Genomic DNA, 26,977 nt, shown 5'->3' on the forward strand with positions numbered 1-26,977 from the left:
TCCGAGAGTAAGCCATTCACGAAACTGCAGTCTCATATCAACAGTATCCCTGCATGCATAAATGGACAAACTATTGCAGGTATTGCCATGGAAACTGCAAATATTTTGTCTTTCCATATGCAGACCCTGAAAACCGGCTCTGAGCTATCAGGGACAGGAGATGATAGATGAGTTGCATATCTCACTATCCTGGGAGCGTCATCTCTGATTTAAGAGCTTTACCTTGAAGTTTGATGGCCCAAGACATGTTTTCCCTCTTAACATGTAACATAAAAACAATCAAATGCATAAAAGGTAGCCACAGAGTGAAAAAGTGCCCCTCATTTTGTCTCATAACTGTCAGCACCACCACAAAAACAGATTTATGTGAATGTAAATGTCTGAACGGATTTAGTCAATTCATGGCCAGTGCAGAAGCTTAATAATTTGTCTTTTTTAATAGTACAAGTACTGTTAAATCAAGGGGAATAGTGTGAATTCAGTTTTAAAATGGATTCTCACTTAAAGGATTTAGTTGGCAATTTTCTATATTTTTTTTATTGTCCACAGATCTCATGTGCAGAGCCAAGCCAACAATGAAATCATCCTACTTATAAGTATAAGCCTGCTATGTCTTTTTCCTCTGTGATGTAGTCCAGAAACGATTAAAAACACGTAAATGAGCCACGCCATTGGATTGGGTGACATGTTTCTTAGCCCTGAAGACTACAGGCATGTTAGTTTGTTTAGAAACGACTCCAAAGAGTAACAGTGATCACGTTGTCACTCACCAGAGAGCAGTTCTGTGTAAGACAGATGCCACTGTTTACAGAGCCTCACTAGCCTTTTGTGCTACATATCGCAACCTCTTTCACAACTTTAGTATAAATGACTTTATACTAAAGTTATTAATAACTTTGTACTAAAGTTATTTACAATGTGTATTGTAGTACAAAAACTAACCTCTTGAGACTGAAAACATGACGTTTCTAAACAAACTAACATGCCCAAAACTCTCCTGGGCCAAGGAACATGTCACCCAGTGCAACAGTGTGGCTCTTTGACGTGTTTTTAGTAGTTTTTGGACAACAGCTTAGGTCTACAGCACAGAGGAATAAGATATATCAGGCTTTGGACACACACACAATACTTGTAAGTAGGATGAGTTCTTTGTTGGTTTGGTGAGATTAGTTAACAATAAGTAAAATAGAGAAAAGCGCCAGACATATCCTTTAAATTTACTGATAATCATGATTGAACACAAATACCTACTCATCAGCATATTTTATGTATGCTTTAGAAGCACCACATTGCTTAAGAATAATCTTGTCTCTCATTTATTAGAGTTAATGAGCCATTTTTTAAATGAATAATTAAGGATATTTGCTAAACTGACTGAGATATCAGTTTAAATTCTATTTTATTTCATTTCATTTAAAACATAGTATTTTATGACCAGTTTGATTGAAGAGAAGGGGCCATGAAAGTGGTCTTCATGCTTTTACAAACATTCATCTGTGAGATTCTTTTAGTACAAGCTATGGTGAACAGACTAACAAAAACACCTTGAAACCTCTGTGACTGTGATGCATTTTATTTGGTCTCTCATGTCAACTCATTTTGTTTGTATCAATGGTGTGAGTGAACATGTGCTGTTCAACACTGCTCCCTTTTACTTACATGTTGTATACAATGCCACCAACTGACCATTAGTGGAAAAGCATCCTCTCTTCTCCCTGAGTTAAGTTACATTTACACACCACACTGGACGAGGCTACTTAAAATGACTTTATTTCCTATGATTACATTATGACAACACACAAATATCTCCTGATGACATCCCATATTTTGGTTCCCTTGAGTAATTCAGTTCTACATAGAGTGATATACTTTATGAGCACAAATTTTTTGGTCTTTTTTTCCTTCTTTTTTTTGCTGGAAAACATGGGTTTTGTAAAGAAATAGATCATGCAGTTCACAAAAAGGCACAACTATTGACACACCTCTACAACAAGACAAAAACAAGAGTCAAGAAGAAGTTCAAGCATTTCCCTTGTCTGTGTTGCTAGGTAAGTGAACGACTGAGTGAGTGGGATAATAATCAGTTCTTTGGGTGCTCTGTATCATGGCTATGTTCACATTAGAGGACTAAAGACTGACTAAAGAGGAACCACTATAGAAGCAGCACGGTTGGCAGTATTGCATTGAAAATGTTGTTCTGCACTGTTTGAGTCTGCTCTGTGTTCAAGACAGCTTCTGAGACTCAGGAAGACATGGGATTTTGTTGCCTGCATTGCAGAAAAGTGACAAACTCATGTAGTCCATTAACAGAACATCAACAAACAAACACGGGCTCTGTTGGTCCTATTGCAAATACACAAAATAGCAGACAGAATCTGGTGGCAGCTCATACAAGAGTACATCAAATGAGCCCAGCCACACCCAGCTGGTAAGGATGATCTGACACACATTGCAGAAAATAATGTGATGTGACTACATATTAAAAAGGGGAATGCGTTTGTTGTGTCTTCCTCTCAGCTCCTCAAACACAGAGAGATAGCTGCATTGTAATGTAAAAGATTGACTGTCATGAAGATTACTGCACTGTACATTGTGAATAAAGGTTTATCAAACACTAAATGACAATGACTGAAAACAGCCGACGGGGAAAACAAATCCCCAAATTTGAAATGTCATGGTTAGACACAGCATCGATATCTCAGAGCATGCACAAGACAGTGACACCACCAGCTCATCCCATTGCAATCCATTAGTTAAACCGCGTGTTCATTCATAGAGTGGCATTTGTAATGAAAAGATTATTGATTGCTTAATTATAAGACTGGAGCTACTTAAGAGGACTGCATCAATAATATGCAGTCATAATATTTCACACAACTAATTCAGCAAAGCAAAAAGTACTGTTTAATGAAAATAAAAAACAAAGTTTGGCCCCATTTATTATGCTAATTATTGACTTCACTCACTTTTTATGTTAAAAAGTATAATCAGACATCTACTAGAAGGTTTATTTGAATAGCAATAAGATGAGGAGGTGCAATTTAATGAAGGAATGAAGGAAAAGGGCTGCAAGTCAATTATTAAGTCATAGTCGTGTATCTACATTTGATAAACTAAGACTTGACACCCATCTGGCAGGAGTAAATGAAGGTAACACTTATGGTACAGATAGAAAAGCAAGGAGCCAGCAAATGTTCTCCTTTTTTAAAAATATATACACTTTACTGGTTAGTGACCAACACAACAAATGCAAGCAGAAATTAACAATAACTACATGACTTGTAGCTCAAGCATAGTGTAACACTGGTTTAAGCAAAGACGACACATACAAACGATGACAGAAAACCAGACAATCATGCAGTATCATGGCAAACTGAGGGGATTTCCACAAATGACACAAAGCAACCCTGCTTTAACTCCAGGCGTTAAAGGAGCCCGTGAACCCTACAGTAACATGGATTATTCAGACATACATTCAGTCCCATTCAGCAAAAATACATACACTTTGCAGTCAGTGCATACTTTTTTTTCACTCAGTTTTATTATCAAAAATGACACAGAACACAAACACACATACACAATATAATTATGGTTCCTCTTTAAAACATGCTACTATTTACATCATCTTGTAAATACATGCTGTAGCCTATTAACAAGTTTTGCGCGATGCATAATGTTAACAATAGGAAGAAGTACTGTGAATGGACCAATCAGTGTGCTGCTGCTCACAATCCTGTAGATTAATTTTACTTCTGGTCATAACATGGCCTCTATGGAAGCAAAGGAAGCATGTAATGATTAGAATTTTATGAGAAACTGAATGCCTAATTGTGAAATGTAAGCACTACTGATGATGTTGAGATTTAAATGCTGCTGAAATTATAGAGGATAAATATTTCACTTTGAGTATCATCTGTCTGAATTTATGTGGTTTGAATTCCTATCTTTGACATTTCTAGTACGTGATTTCAAGTTGTGCATTTTTTTTTCATTTTGACAAATACTGATTGAAGATTGAAGTGTCTCTCATCGGTCTCACATTTGAATTTAGCTTTGGATTATATGATTGACATAACATTGCCAGAATTTTCAAGTTTGAATTTTTCATTTTGAATTTTGGTGTTTGAATGGCCTTGACTTGAATTTTTATATCAAAAATTGACTGATTGATTGAATCTGAGTAACCTGAAAATAGTTTTTGAAATATTGGACACTTGAAATTTCTGCCTGAATTTGTAAACCCTGAAATAAAATTCTTTTAGCACAATCAATGTTTGCAATTGCACAGCTTGAAATTACGTCACAGAAATCTCAAAGAATGATATAAACCACATAAATTCAGAGAGATGGTTTTCAAAAATAGAAATATTACAGTGCTGTGAATTCGGAGTATTAAAATTTCAACATTAAGCAGTGATTAAACTTTCACAATTCAAATTCTTTTGCTTAACCTTTTTTGCTTTCATACCTCTGCACATCACACTAACACAGTATGTCTGTGATGAAGTTGTAACACCACCATGTTGCAGTACTTTGGCTCCAGGTTGAGGAAGCTGGCTGATGAGTGAGCATTTCCAAACAACATGAAGTACTGCGAGGCATGATACATGCTCGACTCTGCAGCTCTATTTGGTTCAAGCAAATGGTCCTGGATTTGTATATTGTATAATATGTTTGATGTAGCACTTGCTGTATTTAGATTTTACAAACCTGCTTTTTTTTACTTGAATTCACATTATCTTAAAAAGTGCAGCTACATCTTACAGTTCAAATCCAATTCTCTATAAAAAAATGTCATCTCTGACTGGAATCCTCATGTTATTTCACCAGAAACAATTAAAGTTTTGAAGTGTGCTGTGTTGGATAAACCACAAAATTAGTCAAGGAAAGATATAAAATAAAATTAGTGAGATGGCACTGTTTTATGAAGCAACAGCAAAATTCAAAAGAAGCATAGTCATAATTGTTTTGAACATCATTTGTAAGCCTTCGAGCAACCTTACTTCATGGATAAGTAAGGTTTTACATCCAAGTGGTCAACACAACCCAAGACAGATTTCAGATGGCACATTCACAATGTCCCTGACTACTTTTGAATGATATTCACTCAGCACAAAGTCCCCCTCCTATAAATAAAACAAAAGATGAAGCCTACTATATTTCTCAAAGTGTCATATCAGGAAAGGCACCCTTGTATTCCTGTCCTACGTTAGATCTGTCCGAAGACACAAATGTGTGTTGAACTAAATGCATAGATGTGCCTTCATGGCAACACAAAACAAGCAACAAACATCAGACAACTGTGTCATCCCTGCCATACTGTATGCTTCTGTACTGTATGTTTCTCCTTCTCAAATGTGAGCTGATAAAATGAATCATTTATACAGATATTTCTTGAAAACATATTGCAACATGGGCCACTGCATTCAGTGACCTTGACCTCTCTCATTGTCATTTAAATCTTTTTGTATTGATAGACTTAAACAGGAAATAACCCAATACTACAGTACTTTCTATTGCAAGTTATAGCACACTTATTAGCAAGATACAATACTGGGCATGATGTATGCAGAGCAGTGGGGAGGTAAGTAAAGCATGCTCTATAAACTAAACTAAAGCTTTATTCCAGCATTGTCTTCACCAAGACTTTCATTCAAAGTCAGCACCCTAAGAATCAGTTTCTAAGTTTTCTTCAAATCAAAGAAAGACCAAAAGTCGATCATTCATGAACCAGTCACCCGATAACTCAATGCCACTCTTCTCCGCATTCACTAACGTGTGAAATGTGATGCTTAAAAGAGTTTTTTTGGACTTAACCATGAATGAGCGGATATTCTACGATGTCTCTTTTTTGCTGCACAGGTTTCATGACGAGTAGTCATGTGTTAAGTCATGGGTCTCATGCAAAGTAGGGGTGGGGTTGGGTTTCTGAGTTAGTGCATTAGCTGGTTGGTCGAGCACGTTACTTCTTTGCATTCAAGGATGCCAGCTGACCATCGATATCCTCCTCTGGCTGCAATGGATGCCACTGGGCGATGGGGCGGCGTGGATTAGCCAGCATGTCAGACCAATGCTTCAGACCTAAACCAGTTGCCTTGCTACCCACGAAGATCTTTCCAATGGCGTCGTTCTTACCAATCTTGTCATAATCAAACACTGTGACCGCCACCAAGATTTTCTAAGAAAGGCACAAGAGAGAATTTGTAATTTACAAAGTCATCACATCATTAACAGATAAGTGCAGATTCATTTGAAACACATTTTTAAGGGAGAAAAACAACTCAGCTAAATATGATTATCTACTGTAGAAGATTATCTACTGTAGAAGTAGATAATCCTAGTCCTAAAGCATTGATTTGACTTGCACTGTACCTGCATCTGTTCCAGAGGGATTTCAAAGCTGAAGGATTCATTATAGTATGGGTTTAGGGTGTTTTTCTTCACTGTAGTCTTCTTCTTCTTCAAACGTTTACCCCCCTGGAGCAGCTGGATCTTTACATAGGGATCTGCAAAGAGCAACAATATGATCAGCAATGGAGTCCGTAAAGGCAAGTTATTTTCTTGTCGTTATTAGCTTTCCTGATGTTTATACAATAATTCCTTACATTTTTTCCACTAAAATATATGTCTGTCATTAGATTTTTTGTGTTATGTCATATGTGTGGACTTTTCTATGTATTTGGACCTAGGGAATTACAGTTGTAAACTGCTTTTCTGAGGTGTACTTTCATGACAAAGCACAGGCTTATTTTTATTAGATGTCATCATATGTTGTGGGATTTCCTTTGTCAAAAAATGTTGCCCTAATGAAGATCTAGTGACTAAAAAATTGACTTTAACATCAAATATTTGCATTGGACCTAAGTGTGGTGAGCCCTCCTTTCTCTATAGTTGATGCAATTGACCACCTTGTACCTTAGCATTGTGTCATGACTGCAGTGATCATAAAAGTAGAAATTCATAGTCATAGATGCAATTGTAGAGACACCAATTGAAGCCTTGTGTGTTCCCAAACAGCAGCAATCTAAATCAAAGTGCTGCAGTGTAAATTCTAATTCCAACATTGTAACTTTGAGTTGATGACTGCATTTCTCTACCAGATAATCCACAGGCATCCATCTTCTTCAGGTTCTTTGCCTCCAGGATGCAGACGGTGAGTTTCCCAGCAGTGGGGACATAACGGAGGGAGATGCAGATGTCTCCGAGTTTCTCAGGCTGAGCAGTCAGCACGGAGAGAAGAGACAGAAATGACAGGCACACATGCTCATCAGACAATACCAGCAAACTGCTCAATTTAGAATATGATTGCCTGGTGCAAAATGCTCTCAGCTACTGTCTGCTGTGTGTCTTGCATTTTTCCCGTGGGCTGAAATTGAGGTCTTCTTGTCCTTGAGGCAATATTGTCTGTGTTCTTGGAATTTCACAGTCCTATTTAGATTCTTAGTTCCAAGATTTTGGCAATCAATAAGATGGTTTTTGCTCAAAAAAGTTTTTCAAAATAGTTTGGCATTTTGGGAAATATGCATATGCGCTTTATTGCCCAGAGTTAGATGAGATCAATAAGGCTGTCATGATTTCACAGTAAATATGAAGTTAAAGTCAGAAGCCATTTAGCTTAGTTCAGCATAAAGATTGGAATAAATAGGGTGGGGGAACAGCTAAACTGGCTCTGTCCAAACGTAACAAAATCTATCAACCTACAACTCTAAAGCTCACTACTTGATATGTTGTTTCTTGTTTGCTTAATCTGTACAAAAACCAGTGTAAAAAGGGAAATTTGTGGTTTTATTGGACTATTTTTTGGCAAATAAACATATTTACTGAACTACTGCTTTAAAGACAAAAACACCATAGTTAATAGAAGAAAATGTGAAAAATCTATTATATTTTCTATGAAAAATTTCAGACATCTCAGACTCAAATTTATAAGCTCACAGAAGACAACCAAGACACATTTCAGCCCATCAAAAATAAAATAGAAATGAATTCAGATGATTGAATATTTGCACAGTTATATAAAATATCTATTTTGACAGCTGCATATCAATCAGTTATCTTATTCATCTTTCACAGTATAATTTGATCAGTTTGATTCTTAACAGCACCTCCTCTTGATCGGCGCTCTCTAGATCCCGCCACTCCTCAATCGGCCGCCCAAGGTCGATGGTGTTCATGGGAATCTTCACCTCTCCAATGACGTCATGTTTGGAAAATCGGTCGTAGTCATAAACAGACATCACCAGTGTCTTTCCACCGAGCTCTTCGTAGGGTACCTGATCAACAAACACATTTTATAAATTTGAATTTATTTTTCAATGGGATGATATGACTATTGAATGGAATCAAAGAATTTTAAATAATGAGAAGATGTAAAAGTAATTGACAGTTAAAGAACTTTTTTTTTTAGGAATTTGATATGTTCAATACGATTTTTCACCACATGTACACTTTCCCTTATTTGCTTGCCCTTGTTTTCTTAAAAAGTGCAATGACAAGTAAGTCAGATTGACTAGAGAAGCTCAATTAACTTCCCAGCTACCACAAGAAACCATTGAATAAAAAAATATTCGAAGCTAACAAGATAAACTAAATAAGTTGAAATGAATTTGAAATTGAATTTGCATTTGAATTTGACAAAAGATACCTTGTACCTGAGGAAAAAAGACAAGTCATTTGTATTTAAAGAACATAAATTTAATTACATGCCTTTTTCCTCTGGTTTAAAGGTGCAGTGTGGAGGATTTAGTGGCATCTAGTAGTGAGGTTGCAGATTACAACCAACTGAATACCCTCCCCTCACCCTCCGCTTCCATGCGTGTAGGAAAACCAGGTGAGGAGATTAAACACTAATTAAAACATGCTTAGGAATATTAGACAACATGCTCCAGCTGACTGAAACATTATTAAATGAAGATGAGAACTACTCTGCATGCTACCATCCTTTGTAGATACCCAGTCTAGACATGTGGAACTGAAAAAAGGCTTTCAAGTTGAAAATGGAAGAAATCTCAAATAAACCTGGAAAGCGAAAACAATAAACGTGGCAATGGACATCTCTTCAGTTCTGTCTGGGAGAGAACATTCACAGACAGTCAGTTTTTTTATCTGCTGCAAATTTGCAGACAGGCAGAGCTTCCAGCATGACCCAGAGCCACTTGTAAAGTCTCTGTGGGCTTTATTAGCCAGGACAGAAAAAAGAGCAGCATGTAGACTGCACAGGCCAGTGAGTACACATATCCTGTGAAACCTGACAAGACACAGCCCTATTGCACTTTAGTCTTATTATTACACTTTCTCACCATCATCCATAAATGTTTGCTCTACGTCTCTCTTTTTGTTTACAGCAGCATGGATACATATTGAAGTATTGCAGGCTGTAAAGCGAGGTTTACACCTCTTCTGCACCAAATTCTGTAACTGTAGATATATTTTATCACGGACATACAAGGCTGAGAGACTAACCTTGAATACAAACGTCTCATTGAAGACAGGGTTCAGTGTTTTCTTGTGAACTTTGGTGTCATACTTCTTCTTCTTGTCAGGTAGGAGCAGGACCTTAACGTAAGGATCGGAGGTTCCTCCTGAGTCCATGGACATGAGGTCCGCAGCTTGAAGGATACCAACTGTGAGCTGTGTGCAGAGGAGAGGGCAGGGTGTAGGGGACAGAAGCAGTGAAGACAGAATTTTATAGGGTGAAAATCCAATATTTATAAGATTGTTCATTTGTGTCGGGGTCACTGCTGCAGAGTCAGAGCTGCAAAATTGGTTATATAACATCACTTGACAACTAAAGCAAATCAATCACCACAAACATCTTGCCTGACTGGAGATGAATTGAATGTCAGAAGGTTTTCTTCGATTTCACATAGTGGTCACAGTGTGATAACTTCTGAAAACCGGAGGGGGTTTTTCTCAGAGGCCAAAGGAAGCCTGGCCTCCCCACAAAATATATTCTAATAAAGAACATGAAAATTATTATTTCCACATATATGTCCTTTACTTATTTTTGCCAATCCCTTCTTTATCTGATGTAGCAAGCAAAAAAGCACCCCTCTGCTGTGTGCATTACAATGTGTAGTTTATGTCCTCTGCTCTGTCTTGTGATCGCTCAAAGGAGGCCAGCTTTGCCTGGCTTCCCTTAGAGACAAAAAGTAAATGTTTTAGCCAATCAGAATGAGGCCAGGCTTGGCCAAGCTCAACATTGAATGGTCAATTCATTGTTAAAAACAAACAAACAAGGGAGGTCAGGTTGAACCTGGCTTCTCACCAATCAAACACTATCATCGGGTAGTTTACTACTTCATGCACTGAGTAGCCGGCAGGACCGGTTAGCAAGTTTGCAGAATGGATGGAGATGGGGACTTTGAGTTTCTCTTTAAAAAATGACTTTACTAAGCTTACTAAGCTTGCTTTTGAGCTGCAACTGAAGATAAAACAGAACGGAAGGCCTACCCTGTAGCTGGACCTGACTCAGGGGAGAGCTATGGGAAAAGCTAGGTCTTTTTGTGATGGGAACTATGCTAGAATGGAATGGCTAATGGGAAGCATAAAGATAAACCAGCTTTTCTGCTGGCATTGCCTGCTGTTTGCTGCTCCTTGAACAACCCATGGAGCACAACAGGATTCCTCAATCTGGCAAACCTCTCTTACATCATTGAGTTACCTGTTCGTAGCTGTAAGTTACCTTTGTTTTGATAATGTGGGTTGTTGTCTTCAAAACATATATTTCTTGTTATATGATCCATCTAATGTTTTAGTCATTGTTATTTTGCAAAAGGTTATATACATCATTTTATATATATTCCGGGGAGCATGACCACTTAGTTGTTGTCTTAATTACTTCACTTTGATACAGCAAAAAAAAATTCACTCTTATTCACTCTTATCAATTGAGGTCTGTAGCCTGTGTGCTAGTGCCACCTATTGGGCTATTAGCAGTCTAAGCATTTCAGCAACATACCACAATAGCACTGTGTTAGTATGCAATTAATTATGATATTTATATGCAATTGAGTCTGTCTGAAAACCTTCAGCTATGTGTTTATTCTTTAGATGATGAGAAGAAACTCATGTTTTAGCCTGTATAAATAATGTGTGATTGTGCATACATATTTTAGAGCAAACAGCTTTGTTGTTTCTTGCTGATTGTGGTTATATTGTTGGAGATGTCCCCTCATAGGAGTATGCACATAATTCCTCTATTACTAATAACCAGTGCTTATAGCTGTAAGAAGTTTGCACATGTTGTTGTACAGTCATTTGGAGAAAGAAAATAAATTACATCTTGTGTTTTGTAGTCCGCAAAAGCCTTGTAAATGCTATTGTTCCTGACGAATGGGATATAAATGTTCATTTTGGTTTGTGAAAGCAAGTAACTATGATATCTCCATGTAATCATATGAAGATTAATATCCATATGATCACCATCATATGGCAATTTGATCTCCATACCAAGCTGACTGGCTTCTTCGTAATATTTAGTTTTTTTAATACAGAGACTAATGAGCTTAAGCTTAAGCTTGAAAAAAACAGACCTTTGTATTCTCAAAGTCATAATCTATGGAGTATTGCAGCTTCCCAAGTTTCTCTTGTTCTTTCTCTTCTTCCTCTTTCTCCTCCTCCGTCAGTCCGGTCTCTCCCTCGTCGTCATCGTCATCCTGGAGTTTCTGTGATGTGAAGGTAACAAAAGAAACCACAGCGTTAACAATCAGTGGACTGTGAATCAGAACATTGGGCTCCCCACAACAGCCAGCATGCCACAGACACTGGAGCTTCAGGAGTTTTTACGTGGGAGATACATGTTTCGGTTACTGCTTACCTGCACAGCACCTGATGATAATAACCAGGAATTTATCACAAAATTCACATATTCACACATTTTTTAAAAAACTCTGCACACCTTGTCTTCTCAGTGTTTTTGGATCATTGGGCAATTCCTTCGACATGCCAGTGCAGTAGAGTGACAGCCAGTGTCAGTGGAGGCATTGCATGCTAGTTCCACTAAGAGGGGTAATAAATGCAAACATTTTCCAATAAAATCAAATATTATGTTGTTGTCTTGTTTATCAAAAGGCTCATTTGTAAGGTTTTGATTTCACCAAATGAACAAGGAGATATGGTTAACAGTTTATTTTACAGGTCTTTCATTATTCATGCATTATCGCAGTAATTTGCATGTATTTCATGGTTAATTTTACAGAAAGGTTGCAATTTGGTAAAAAAGTATAAGAAAGTTGGTTTAGTTGGTAAGTGCCCATCCATTATATTTGTGATAATTTGCAAAAAAACTTAATAAATTGAATTCTTAACAATTCTCTGACAGAAAATACTTAGTTTTCTATGTGTAGTTTTCTGTCAAACTACATATTAGCATATTGCAGTAGATTCTTTCTTGAGTGCATTTCCTATATTTAAATAAAACCCTCTCAAAGAGATGTCCTAAAAATTAACAATTACACCACAGATACTTTTAGGTAAAATCTGAAAATTCTAGGAAATTAGTAGGAAAATAAGGGGATCTGTAAAATAAAGTGTTACTGAAACCTAATACTCTAATACATCTTTCTATACACAAAACTACACACTGAAAACTAAGTATTTTCTGTCTGTTAAATGATTGTTAAGAGTGTAATTTATTAAGATTTTTTGCAAATTAACAAATATCAACTCAAATATAATGAGTGGCTGCTTACCAATTAAACCAACGTAACACTTTTTTACATTTTTCTTCTCATAATTTGTTCCAAATTGCACCACCCTTTCTGTAAAATTAACCATTAAATACCTGCAAATTAATTAGAAAACTTTTAGGAAATTAGTATAAAATTAAAGGACTTGTAAAATAAAGCATTAACGATACATGTTTATATAAAAAACCCTGAGGAACTAGCTCACAACAGCTAACGCCAATGCATATTAAATGATAAGGGCAAAGACATAATATTCAGGGCAAGGAGATGGCTTTCAAAAGACCTCATACTTTATTGACTTTTAGCTGGATTGTAATTTGTTTTATTTTATGAAACCCTACACTCAAAACTTTAATATTTCTAGATATAGTCCCAAAGTTTTTATCTGCACTGACCCACCTCTAAATGTATGTGGCATCACAAAAAATGCCTCTCTTTTCAGTTCAGCATTATTATAATAATGGTTCAGGATTAAAGGGCACAGCCAGCTATTTGAATAATATAGAGTCTTATTGCTTCAGTGTTATTACTGTAGTTAAATTAAAGCCTCATTGCAGAGGTGACCTTGAGTTTGAAGCATTATTACTCTTTCTGGGCCATCCAGTGTCTCCACATCCTAACTCCTCCTTGAGTATTACAATCAGAAAGACAGATTTGCGAGTATTTTTCTATTTCATGCAGTTTTATCATCACCATTTCCATGTCTCCCAACCAACCAACCATGCCCTTCATCACATGCATAGATTAATAGTGTTAAAATTGTCTTGCATATCATCTCTTAATCCAATACTTTCCATATTGGCGTGAGTTACAGTTACATTGTCCCACGAACAATGTGTTAGATGGTTAGACTCTCCTCTCTGGGGTTTATGGAGCACATCATAGCTTTCCATTATTACATTCTCAAGCTGTCATAACAAATCAATAAATAAATAAAAAGTTGGGGTGGGGGACTAAAAAGTAAACAAAAATGCCAAGGAAGCTACGACTTTCATTCCATGAAACCCCCCTCCGCCCCAGGGGGCCAGAGAGCATCAGCGTGAACTATCCACCTACCGTAGCGCAGGAGTCCACCACAGTCAAGAAACACGAGGCACACATAAAGACAGACACAAAGCGGGAAAAAAAAGGAGGAGAGCAGAGAGAGGAAGAGATTCAACTCACAAGACACCAAACGCACTACAAAAGAAAGGCAGTCAACACCACCACCACCACAATTATGATGAGAAATGACACACTTGTTTTCGGCAGCACAGCCTGGGACAATTATTCACATTGTGGACACTAATAATTGATTGCTTTAATTAACTGTCACTGGAGTGCGGGGCAATCTGTGGTGATGTCAGTTGATTAGGCTTCAAATTAATCACTGGCTTTTCTAACATTTATCCTCTGATTTACTGTATTTTGCCTCTGAAATCTCCCAATACATCTGTGGTCCTCATGCCTTCATCCATTTTCTTTAATTATGATATGCAGCTTTTTGTGCTTGGGACTTGTCAAAAAAAAAACTTTCCACTTCCCAGTACCCATTATTTCTCACTACTCCGTAATAAGTGTGTCATTTTTCACCACAGGCCACAATGGAATACGTCACACATTTAAACCACCACAACAACAACATCAAATAAATGGAGGGGAAGAGCGCTCTCCTTGTGTCCTCTACAGCCTGGGCTACAAGAGCTGCAGGTAAAAGATCAAATTCAGTTAGCTAGAGACATCTTTAAATGAATAAATTCAGCAACAAATGTCATAAATAATAATAGCATCTTGAATAATAAATTGAAGGTAGCAAAGAGGGAAAAAAAAAACATCATCCGAAACATTTTGTTACCCTGACTTTTCAGCTTGTAGAAAGCACGAAGCATCATACCTCGCCACCCTGCATGTTCTTCATGTTGAAGCCATCCTTGCCCTTCTTCCCTTTCTTGTTCTTCTTCTTCTTACAGCAGCATTTTTTGATTATACAGAAGCAGCAGGTAAGGATGAGCAAAGCAGCCACCACAGCGATGGCAATCAGAGCCCACGGAGGCACTGTGGTTTTCAAAACAGAGGGAAAATTGAGACCGAGTTGGAACTTCTGTATTTCTTACAACACATTTTATCATATAAAGAGCATTTTGACTCAGAGAGTGTTTTCTATGAGTTACTTACGTGGGATTTTATCAATTTCATTCAAGAATTTGCTCTTGATTTCTTCAAACATGTCATTCTTGCTGATCTCTGTGTTGTTGGAGCTGGAGGTGTCCGCCGCGGTGGAGATGATCGCCGGGGTGGGAGCCATGGTCACGGTGGTGGCACCGGTGGGCTCTGCGGCTGCCACAGCCTGTGGCCTTCTGAATAAGTTGAATTTCATTGTCAAAGACTAGGCGCAGCGTCCCTAAAACACACAGAGATCAAACAGAAAGCAAGGATAAGCAACATGAAATGACTGAAGTGTCACAACTTCAGTAATGAGATTTGTTCATGAAAGAACAAAAAGAAATGATGGCAATGATGCCAGTGTTGCATGTTAAATAAACTTTCACCTAAGGATTACTGTTACTAAAATTTACTGAAATTTAAACACAGTTTGGTAACATATCAGTCGGTACCATTATCCAGTTTCTTGTGATCCACTGGGAAAGGACCAAACTGATGAACAAATTAGAGACTCCAAGGATAAACGTAGTGCTGAAACAATTGTCTGGAAGATGATGAAATCAAGATGTAAACAGTTTGAGAGTCATCACAATCTACAATACGCATTTTTAGTGAAGGATTATACAGAAATCAGAGCTGCGAATGAGCACACATTCTCAATAGAGATATCTCACGGGATATAAAAGCATTAAAATTGAAACCAAACACGTCCGTTTATATAGATGATGTGTGAATTTACTGTCTGTGTGAGGAATGAGCAGAAGCTGAGGTGATTATCCTTCCCCCTCTGAACACAATTAACTGCCTGAGGTGAATGAGACCCAGAGTTAAAGATGTGTCCTGACTGAGCTATCACAGAATTAAAGGAGTTCTCTCCGACAGGTGGGGAAGCAGGGAGATCTCTACAGGTAGATGGTGGCTCCACTGTTAACGCTGTGAAATCTTCAGGTTGAATCCATAGACTGTATATAAAGGTGGACGTAACGAGGTGTGACATCATCCATTGGTAGGCATTTGAGCCGGTTTGAAGGCCAAAGTTGCTGCTTATGGTCGGTGCCATCTTTTCTGTTTGGAGCCAGGACCTTCCAAATAAGGAGTGCCGGTGTTGCCTTTCACACTATCTTACTGGGAACACCGAGCAGTGCATACTTGGGCTAACATTAACTAACTAATACAGCAGGTATCGTTAGCAAGTAACATTAAACTTACTTAAACATTGCAACAATAATCGAAATCAAGTGCGAGTCCCGGAACTGGGGGAGAGCAGCAGGTGAGCCAACTGTCAATCACAGCTGTCACTCAACACCCACATGACAGACATCAAAGCTACTGTAAGTCTTTAAATCTTATTAACGGAGCAATAATTTCCAAAATGTCCATCATCACACCCATTAGAGGGTCTGAATTTAGCAATTGAGACAATAATGACTTGTTTAAAAAAACTATTTACTCAGTATTTCAAGAGAGAAGTTGATGCTTTTTGAATGGGAGTCAATTGGAGCCAGGTATTTTTGGCATGGCACTTTAAAGGACTTCCACATTGGCTTCAGCCTCAAGCCGTGGTAGTTGCCACTTGGTTGAATCTGGGTCCTCCCTCTGCTTTTTTTCTTCCACAGTCCAAAGATACGCATGTTAGGTGGATTTGGGGGTCTTTTTTTTGTCTATTTTAATCCGGGGGTGGACAAGAAACCTGCATTCCACCGGATGCATGTTGACAAGTTATTACCCCTTCATGACTGTAAATAAGAACAAGCAGGTATGGAAAATTAATGAGTTTGCATTGACTTATTTGTATTAATATCTACCAACTATTTACAATTTATCAAAAGAAATCAATAAGTAACATATGGCTGGTCATTCATTATGCTAACACCACTGTAATCCTTATTATAGTCCAATAAGAGGAATAAACTAAACTGTTATCATAAGACTGTCATTCTCACCACAATGAGAGACTATTAAAACAAGCGTCCTCCTCGCAATTCATCAGCTTTCTATTCTCTGGTAATTCAATCCACCACAAACAGCCAACAAAATCAATTTACCTCTCAGGCTCAAGCGAGCATTATATTATTTATTCTCAGTCTGCTCTTTGCATGATGAGGAGTGACACCAGCACACTATTAGCAATTGAGGTGTTGATGCTCTGGTCCAAAATTAGGTTTGCTGTGTATTGCAGAAAACAGGGGAGATTTTGACAACTGTAGCATCAATTCACTTAGGATTAAATCACGATATGGTGCAGAGAAAGACAATTCTTTCTTTTTTGTCATTTATTAGATTACTTAAAGTAGACAGCAATTTCACTAATAGGGATGCTGAGAGCACAAGCAGTTCAGCAGTTTATATGCTAACAGCAACCATTTTTTACTGCAGTAAAACTCTTAGATTGGTATTTTTTCCAGTCTGAACAACATGATTTGGACACTGCCTTTATGCTCTCATGCCCCCCACCAGCTCAACATAATGCTACAGAATAATTGGCAACTTTACGACCATCCACTTGTTCTGCAGCTATAATCTCTCAGTGTTTGTTTTTGCTTTTCCTTCAAGGTGAAGAATCTGTTGGACAAAAGTGTTTTAACAGAAAAGGTAATGAAATTAATAAATCTTCTAGCAAGCAGAGCAAATGTTACGTGATTCTCTCTCTTATTCCTTAAAAGATTCATCAGTTAGTTTAATGTCACTGCTAAGGCTGTAAAGCAAGTACTGTGTGGGAGTACATGTAGGTTTATAAAATAAAAAAAACGAAACATCAAATAAAAAAAGACACTCTGTTATTATCATTGCTCTCAAATGTTCAGAGCTATCCAGAGGTTTTATCACCCTCAGAGAGCACTGAAAGAGAAAAGATCTGTCACACTTTAAAAGACAATGTCTATCCCCTGTTTAAATGAGCAGGACAACAACGGATCCCAGGGTTTCACAGACACACACACACAGTTCATGTGTCAAATTAGAGAGATATACTGTGAGTCTTTTGCTGTAGCGAGGATTTGTGTCATTTCAACTGAGGCAAAGCATCACCACATGAAAGTGAACCGGCAGACTTCTCTATCAATGTCTGGCAAACACAATCATAATGTAACCTTATCTTCATTGACTCACAGGCTACAGATCAATAAAAATTGCATTCCAGTATGTGTTTTTTAACGTTTCCCTCGTCTTAACTGATGAGATCTGTGGTCAAATGCACACCATTCGCATACAGTGGAGGCCCGTGTGCTGAAGGCCAGCCGATCATTGTTGCTAAGCAATCCTGATAGTGTCTATCAGCTATCCAGAATTGCCCACAACCTACCTATAGTCTGAGTGACCAGCCAATCAAATAACCAATTGGCTCAAGGCCATTGTCAAGTCATTGCCGGAGCGGTTGGCGTGGGCATGAAATGAACGCACACTGCTACCTCTCTGCGATGATGATTATGATTAAAATTTTAGCTGCAAAAGGGGTCCCTCCCAAAAATATAACTGCCCCAGAAATCATTATACAGACTTCTCAGCGTATCACCCTAGACAAAACATGTCAGAAACTGCAACAGACACAAATTTAAGGCAAAGACAGTCTGTGACACATAAACTACATTAACTCCGTGCTTCATAACCTTTCCCCTAATCCACTGATCCAATGCAGGAATAACTCAACACTCTAACTTCCATAACTTAGCATATGTTTTCTGTTCAAACGAGCAGTGATCAGGATAACGACTGAATACAAATACACCAAAATATGTCCGTGTGTCCCCCCCCCCCCCCTTCTTGTTTTAGCAGAGTGTTTACCTCTGTTCCATTAGCACTCAGCCCTTATCTGCCTTTGATTTCTGCAGCTCATCACTGGCCAGCATCACTCAGCCACAAAGAGAAGCCTCTGTGACATCCTGATACACAAGGATATTCAGGTGCAGAGAATGCAGTCACAGTATGATAGTTTATAATGGCTCACTTAGTTTAAAAATGCAGAAAAGATCCTCTAAGATCTTTTAGTTTTTGATTATATTCATGTCACATAAATAATCTTCCACGATCTCTAAAACAAAACTCACCGGTCAGATGTGGTATTCCCCCTCGCGAGGTGGCCCATCCAATATAAGTAACTGTTTGGGCTACAGTTACTCAGAGCTGTGGTAGCATAGTCTGATCTCTCCCATAAGCAGAGACTGCAGTCTCCTCTCACTTCTCTCCACTGCAGCACTACACCCCTCCTCCTCCTCCTCCTCCTCCTCCTCCTCCTCCTCCTCCTCCTCCTCCTCCTTTTCCAATGCACACCATCTCCCCCATTTTCCACCCTCCCGTCACACACCTCCCTACTCCCTCTCTCTCTCTCCCTCCCTCAATGTACTCATGCACGCAGCCTCTTTACCTCTGTCTCTCCATCTCTCTCTCCCCAACCTCATTTGTGATGCAGCTCACACAGCTGATTGCAGCATGCCACTCTTTGGTCGAGTATTGGAGGCCAGTTGTAAAAGATCAATATGCAAAAGCTTTGGAGGAGGAAGAGGGGATGTGTTTGATGAATAAAGCCACAATTCGCAGAGATCAGAGATGGAGAACAAGCAAGGTAGCGGTGGCTGAGGTAGTAGGATAGGCTGACGAACTCTTAAGGATGTGCTCTCTTTACCACATCAGCTCCAAACCATATTACATTGAGCTCATACAATTAACTGGATCCCAGCAATTGATCTCAGAAGTGTGATATAACCCTCTGGAGGGATTCTTCCTTGTTAAACCCGTTCAGAACAAACAACAAGAATGATTAGGTCAACTTGTCTGCCTTTCACTGATCCCTCAGGAGACTTCTCAGTGAAGATAGGAAGTGAATATATTCACTGATTGCAAAAGAACCAGTTACAATACAAACAAAATGCAGCAAACAGTGTCCAGCTAAAACCATTTCATGATGAAACAAGTGAAGTGTGACCAAGACATCTACAGTATGCAAATGTAAAGAGCTATAGGCTTGAATATGAAAATCTAGATAAAAAGTCTTCATAGCCCAGTCTTATATTCAGACTGCAAGATAAACTGGCTTCAAATCAATCAACAAATGCATGGAAACGTCCCACATGTAGTTACTTCTGTTCATATTTGAACTTCTTCCATCTCGGCATTCACTCTTTGTCTTTCTCTCCTCAGTCTCCTTGGGGAAATACCTCTCTGTGTGCTCGTGTTCAGCTAGCAGCTGTCAGGAGCTGGCGTGATGTGGCTCCTCTCACGTCAGGTTACAGCGCAATGAGCTCCTTCTGCCAGAGGGGGGCAGGGACCTCACACAAAACTGCTGCATCACAGATTTCTTTTTTTTTCCTTTTATAAATTATGCCCAAATATATTTGTCTGCTGTTTTCTCCCCAACTCATCTACTAAATGCATTTGACAAAAGTGGAAGTGACACAGACAAATCTTTTTGAATACAACATTAAGCTGGAACTTTGTACAAAACAGTTCAAGGTCTTTTGCTTTAATAAGGTTGGATATTTCTACATGCTTCAAAGTCATTTCCTGATTATGTTTAATGATTTTCTTTTTCATCGGATTCTCTTAGCATCCTCATTCTGGAAGAGAATAAAATGACCTTGCCAGCTAAAAATAACAAAAAAATTAGATGTTAATGGATTGGTAGACTGAGGTGTGTATGAGAGGACATCATGAGGGTAAAAAAGATGTGGCTTGGGAGAATTGAAGAAGCATCAGAAGGATCTTTTGCTAGTTTGTGGTTTCAGGACTGAGAGACTGAGAATGTTACACCTGTAGAAGTAAACATCAACTGCATCTAAACGTTTGGGTGCTTTAAAGGAATAGTTTGAATAGAGTTAGATGAGACAATTGTTGTGTGCACATTCATTATGAAGCTGGAACCAGCAGGCTTTTAGCAGTTAGCTTAGCTTTTCTTGAATTTTGTTACTGCACTGTTGGCAGACTGTGACAGGGAGACTGGGAAACAAAATAAGGGAAAAGAAAAGTGAAAAGCAGTGGGACAGATTACAACTCAGGCCAATGTACACAATTTTAGTGCCTCCTCCAAAAGAAGGTCAGAGGTCAGGGTGAGCTACAGAACAGCAGTGCGTCAGCTGGGATTCTGTGTCTGCAGAGTGGATGTTTACTGTCCAGGGCTTTGAAAATGTGCCTGCAAGTTAAAGGACAGACTCCACTCACTGGTCTACCCTGCTGCCCAAGTAAAACAGCACTGGAAAGTCCCCACAGTCAGTAATTCTACAGTAGCATTTATCACTCACTGTAAATCTGCATTGCCAGAGGAGCCAAGTTGGCAACAACAAGTTTAATTCACTCAAAAGCAGATTTAGGACCAGTGGTGGACATAAAATACACTTACTCAAGGACTGCACTTAAGTACACATTTTAGGTGCTTTACTTGAGTATTTCCATTTTATGCTACCTTATACATCTACTCCACTACATTTCAAATATTTATTGGTTAGCAGTTACACCAAAAGGATTTCTCCTCTAAACTTCTCACATGGTTTAATTTAAATAACTTTTAGAAGCTCAAAGAGGTATCCAGTGTTTCATTTTAAAAATTTCATGACCCATCAGATTTATCTTGTGACCCTAAGAAGTGGGCCTGACCTCTACAGAGAATCCCCAGACTACATTAATTGTATGTAAAGTAGTTTTTAAAAACTGATCAGTTGCTACAGTAAAGTGGTATTGATGCAATGATGCATCAATGTTAACAATTAATAATGTCATATATTAGATTGTACAATATCAGTCACAGGGTCCATACAGAATGGATACTTTTACTTTGTATACTTTATATACAGTACATTTAGCTGATAATACTATAATTTACCTATAATTAATTACTTATTACTTATTTTAATACAGGACTTTTACATGAAATTGAGTATTTTTAAATTGTACTGGTACATTTGCTTGAGTAAAGGATCTGAGTATTTAGGACACAGTAAACCTTGTCTTTTTTGTGAAATAAACTGCAAAAAGGGGGAAAAATGATTAAAGTTAATGGCAGAAAGCCAAACACTATTATAAAGAGAGCGAGAGACTCAATAAATATCAGATATAAGACTAATAGCCACATTATTCTCAGTGGGTTTGGATTTTCTTTGCTGCTCATTATTCCAGTACTTACTTAAGTACTCAAGAGTCACATTTTTCTGCAAAAACATGTATTTTCAGTCCATTTATCTTTAGTATCCTTAATGCATTAGACAGATGGAATCTGATAGGAAGGGTTAGAAAAACAATATTGGGCCTGCAGGAGCCTGTGAATGACTCTTAACAAATATTGCAAAATAGAAACAGAAAGCAATATTTAATTGGCAAAGTCCTTTTGCTATTAGCTAATGTGATTTCTCCTAAAAATCATACAATGCAGATTAAAATTTATGTTTCATTAAAAATGAAAATTATTTAAATTTGTCATACGTTCTGCACACACAAATGGAACATGAAATTAAATCTCTATGTGGTCAAACTATTTTATTTTTGTCAGCCCTGATCTTCCACATGTCCAAGAGTTTATTCTTTTTCATTATTGTTCCATTTTGAGAGCAGGTTTTGAGTCAAAGTGTCACAGGCAACAGGATTGAGGACCTAAATGCAGACACACGAGGCAAACAGGAAAGATTAAATTGACAGCAGTGGTCAGTAACAGGCTTAGCATTGGGATGGTGGTCTGAACAGTCCAAACAAATCAAAAGGAGCAATGCAGACAGGTAGGTCAAAAACAAGCAGCAGGGTTAAAACATGGGTAGCAGAGCAAAGAAAATCAGGAACAGGTTCAGGTTCAAGTTACAGGCAGAAACAGGTAGCAGAATACAGGATCAGGTTTTAAGTAGCTGGACTGCAAAGGCACACGGCAACATTGATGAACTTGCAGAGGACAGTGGCAAATGGGCAGATACGTAAGCAACTGGGTGATTAGGGCAGATGACAATCAGGTGATGATGGAATCAGGTACTGAGTGACTGGAGAAAGAGACACAGGTGACCAGGTGGGAATGGAAATCAGGTGATTTGGACCAGTGGGAAAGTCTGACAACAACTGGTGGTCAGGTTGTGAATGTCAGGGACTGCAAAGTTGCATGGAAACGCAGGATCCTGGAGAAGTAGGAATGTAGCTGAAGCAAGTAGCAACTACCAGAGTTTGAGGCTGAAGCAAGCTGGCTAGCAGCCCCTCCAGGAAGTCCAGTGCTTGCCAAACATTGTCAGAGAAACATTGATTTTTTTATGTGAAACAGCTTTATTCGGTATTTTTACAGTTTTAATCCCTGTGTATATTGTTTTTGGAGATTAGGAGACCTCTATGGATATTTCGGCTCCTTGTAAAAACCTGCTAAACATATGGATCTTAAGTTATCAGAGAAACAAGCTGGGCAAACGTTAACAGCAGCTTGGCTAGCAGCACCTACCAGACGTCCTGTGCCTGCTGAACAGCATCAGAGAAACACTGATTTTTAATGTGAAGCTGCTTTGTTCAGTGTTTTTACCTGTTTTAATCACCGGGTCTATTTGTTCTTGAGTGGAGGAGACCTCCGCACATAATTCGGGTCCCGGTAAAAACATCCTAAACGATGAACACTGAAGTAATCCTAAAGTGAAGAAGCTGGTTGTTTAACAATGAAGACAACAATTCCCATGATACCATGCTAATTCACACCATCATCACACTCTGTCTTTTGTTATTATTTTGATTGAGAGACCCCTAGTGGCACCATCAACGGCCGCTACATGCTGGCTCCAAAACATCCCTGACTCCAATTGACTCCCATTAAACTTCTCTCTAATTCATTATGGTCTCAATCTCTAAATTCTAGCCCTCTAATAAGTGTGCTGGTGGTCATTTTGGAAATTATTGCTCTGTTAGTAAGATTTGAAGACTTGCCGTGTGGTTGCTGATTGACAGCCTGCTGCTTTCCCCAGCTCCAGGACTTACACTGAGTCGGACGATTGTCACAATACTAATTTAACGTTACTTGATTATGATACCTGCCTTGTTGGCGCATATAGCTAAAGTAGGTAACGTTAGCCCAAGTGTGCACCACTCTGTGTTCCTAGTAAGACTGATCAAACAACAAGATTGACAAAAAAAATCCTACCATTGATCATAAAAAATTATCTTATATTGTAAGTGAAATTTTACAAAATGCAAAAAAAGAAAGGTTGCAGTTTTCAGAAATTAATTGCTTTTCAATCACCTCAATGTGCTCACTGGATTTAATCAGTTAATGTTCTTGACCAGATCTGATAAATCACTTCTCTGCTTCTTCTTGACTCAGCAGCTTTAGTTTCTGGCAGAGTTTAGTGCAAGGTCACAATGCAGCTGCAGCATCAACCCAGGCAGTGATAGTACATTAGGATTGGTTCAGCTGAATTCTCAGTGCATTGTGGGATATGCCTGCTCTTCCCTGGCTCTCTCATTTCCTCAGAGCATCTGTGAATGAGTAAAGTACTCCCCCTATCTCACTTTACTAGTCGTCCTCTCCAAAAAAGGATGAGTCAGGCCGGAGAACTCCGCTGCGCTGGGACATCGATAAGAGCAACACAACTGCTATCAAAGCCCAAGATAACAAACATATGCAGAGGACAGCTGGTGCTGGTGCTGAGCTGTGCCGGGACGTTTTGGTCGAGATGATTTGTCTCCTCTGAGGCAGCAGAGAGGATGTAGAAAAGACTGCACCCCCTCAGCTCCTGCAGGGAGTGCTGCAATGCAGGGGTGTAACAGAGAAATACAAAGCTAGAAGGCAGTTTGTCCAACAGTCAGCTGCTCACACTCTTCCTCCATTTCCTGCTGTGCCTCATTTCTTCCTTTCGTCTTTGCTTTCATCTATCCTTTTACGTCATCATTTTACTCTGTTTAGCCAACCTTCTTTTTCTATATTGCTCTCTCTCTCTCTCTCTCTCTCTCTCTCTCTCACAAACACACACACACATTCACACACATGCGAGGCTCTGGTCGCACTCCGGCCAGTCATACTGCAGCTTGGATAACAGTAAACAGAAAGCACCATATGGTCATAGTTGGCTCAGTACATCCGTATCTGTGTTTGAGAGTCTTGCAAGTAGCAGTTCGTCAACAAAGTATGCGTGTGTGTGTGTGTTTGTGTGTGTGTCGAAGAAGAACTCTTGTGCTTTGACAGCAGCTTTTAATGCTAACCGAGTTACTGGCATGGTGATACTACAGAGACTGTCTCCCAGTGAAGGACAAGAGAGCCTTGAGATCTCGGTCAGTGTCGTCACGTGAGTAAAGCCATGACTGGTTTAACCCAAAATAGCAAAGGATATAATTGTGTTTGCTGGGCCAAAAAAATGCCAAAACATCCTACAAGTGAATAGAAAGATGATTCAGGGGATGACCATAGGCTACTTTTGTCTATAAAGACTAAACTATTATCTTACATACACACAGGTGGAACTAATAACAGTAACGATCACTCACTTCCTTTTTGAAACCCCACAAACGCATACAGGTGTTGTTACTTCATTTGACTGATTAGACCTCTGCTCAGGTTGAAGTCTGGAGGAGCTATGCTGGGAGTTACCTGATGTCACCAAACGTCATGTACTAAATAAGAATGATGAGGGTGTAATTTATCTTGCTCCAAAACTGACAGTAAAGTGAGGGAGATGTTAATCAAGCTCAGTTTGTATGCACTAACACGGTTGTGTAAAGAGACCTAATCAGACAACATAAGTGGAAACACCTGTGTGGGTGTTACATGGATGTGTACAGGCTTGACGTGTTTCAGAAAGCGATATAAATGAATCAGCATGCAGTAGACCATGGAGGGCCCTGGAACTGGAATAATTAAATGAGATGCATTTTTCATTAATGTTATTAATGACACCTGTGCTTTTCCTGCTACAACATTTCAAAATAATCGCTGTGAAGAAGTTCTATTAAAGGGGACTTATCGTGCACATTTTCAGGTCTATATTTTCATTCTGAGTCTCTAGTGAGGTGTCTTTGCATGATTTACAGTTTTAAAAACCCTCCTTATTTATTTTATGCCAGCTCTTAATGCCTCAGTTCAGCCTCTGTCTGAAAGAGGCCGTTTTAGCTCCTGTTGCTTTAAGGCCCCCCTACCGATGAGCCCACTCTGTTCTGATTGGTTTGCTCCCAGAAGCTGCCTTCTGCTACATTTTCTCATTCTTTACTCATGTCAACTTCTCAAATACATCTGTACTGTCCGAGCCAAAATGTGATCCGAAAAATGCGTGCAGACAACATGAGCAACCCATGGAACAACCTTAGCAAAGAAGGCTATGGAACGGATGGCCATTTGTGGGCTTGATCTGAAGCCAGTGTCATGGAAAGTAGAGGTAACTTTGCAAAGTGTTGACTTTCAGGGAGCATTTTTACATATGCTCACCTCATGTTTTGGAACTTTACCCATGTTTGACATAGACATCAAACATTAAAACAATATATAAATGATGGAAAATCACAAACAGCATGTTCTGCCCCCTTCAAAGTCAATTGTGTGTAGGATTTGAAGATTTACAGCTTTGGTGCCCCTCAGTTGTACTATCAAAAAAGACACTGTGTCAGACAGCAAAGCACAGCACTGAGGGTCACGTTAATGCTCGAAAAGAAGCAGTTAATACTATGTGTTGTCAGACCTTGTTGGAAATCAAATGTGTTTATTGTTGTTTTAAACAGCCACAATGGAAGGTAGAGGTAAAAGCTGACCATCATATAGAGGGGAAGAGGTGATATCAATTAAATATGGGGAAACATTGCACATTTTCAGACTGTCTTTCCTGAAAGGCATACATGGTGTTGCACTTGGTTGTTTAAATGAAAAGTGACAGAAATAGTTAAACCCTGGCTCCTTTCTCCCCTACACACAGCTGGCCAATCATGACACCAAGTTGGTGTGAATGTCAGTTTTGGAAAATTACAGAAATTGTCTGATACAGCACCTCCTAATCCAACATCAAAATGGTGTGAGGAGGGGGTTTCCAAAAAGACCATCCAACAAGCAGTAAAATAGCTACAGCTGCCAAAATTCCCTATGGATGAAGACGGGCTGAAACCAACACATGACTGCACCAATTTTCACCAGGATTCAGAATTCTCTCATTTTTCAACAAAAATCAAATATCCAAACAAATTAGAGTGTGGAAATAAGTCTGCAATGAAATGTATCTGTAACATGTGCTGTA

General features: G+C 38.7%; 1 protein-coding gene across 2 annotated transcripts in view; it reads right to left on the minus strand.

Annotated features, from left to right (window-relative positions):
• Positions 1 to 3,519: 3,519 nt before the first annotated feature.
• Positions 3,520 to 26,977, minus strand: part of LOC137181168 (synaptotagmin-2) — a 31,536-nt gene continuing 8,078 nt past the window's right edge. Inside the window, exons 3-10 of one of the 2 annotated variants that reach the window (XM_067586678.1) lie at positions 14,844 to 15,069; positions 14,563 to 14,723; positions 11,535 to 11,657; positions 9,463 to 9,630; positions 8,106 to 8,273; positions 7,098 to 7,215; positions 6,373 to 6,506; positions 3,520 to 6,178 (exon numbers count right to left, since the gene is read on the minus strand). In XM_067586678.1, the coding sequence (XP_067442779.1) occupies positions 5,963 to 6,178; positions 6,373 to 6,506; positions 7,098 to 7,215; positions 8,106 to 8,273; positions 9,463 to 9,630; positions 11,535 to 11,657; positions 14,563 to 14,723; positions 14,844 to 15,045 (1,290 nt within the window). In that variant the 5' untranslated portion in view covers positions 15,046 to 15,069 and the 3' untranslated portion in view covers positions 3,520 to 5,962. Of the gene's footprint in view, positions 6,179 to 6,372; positions 6,507 to 7,097; positions 7,216 to 8,105; positions 8,274 to 9,462; positions 9,631 to 11,534; positions 11,667 to 14,562; positions 14,724 to 14,843; positions 15,070 to 26,977 lie in introns of both variants that reach the window. The other variant, XM_067586677.1, reaches the window with a different exon arrangement.

The sequence above is a fragment of the Thunnus thynnus genome, chromosome 4 (assembly GCF_963924715.1).
Source record: "Thunnus thynnus chromosome 4, fThuThy2.1, whole genome shotgun sequence".
In the NCBI taxonomy this organism is placed as follows: Eukaryota; Metazoa; Chordata; class Actinopteri; order Scombriformes; family Scombridae; genus Thunnus; species Thunnus thynnus.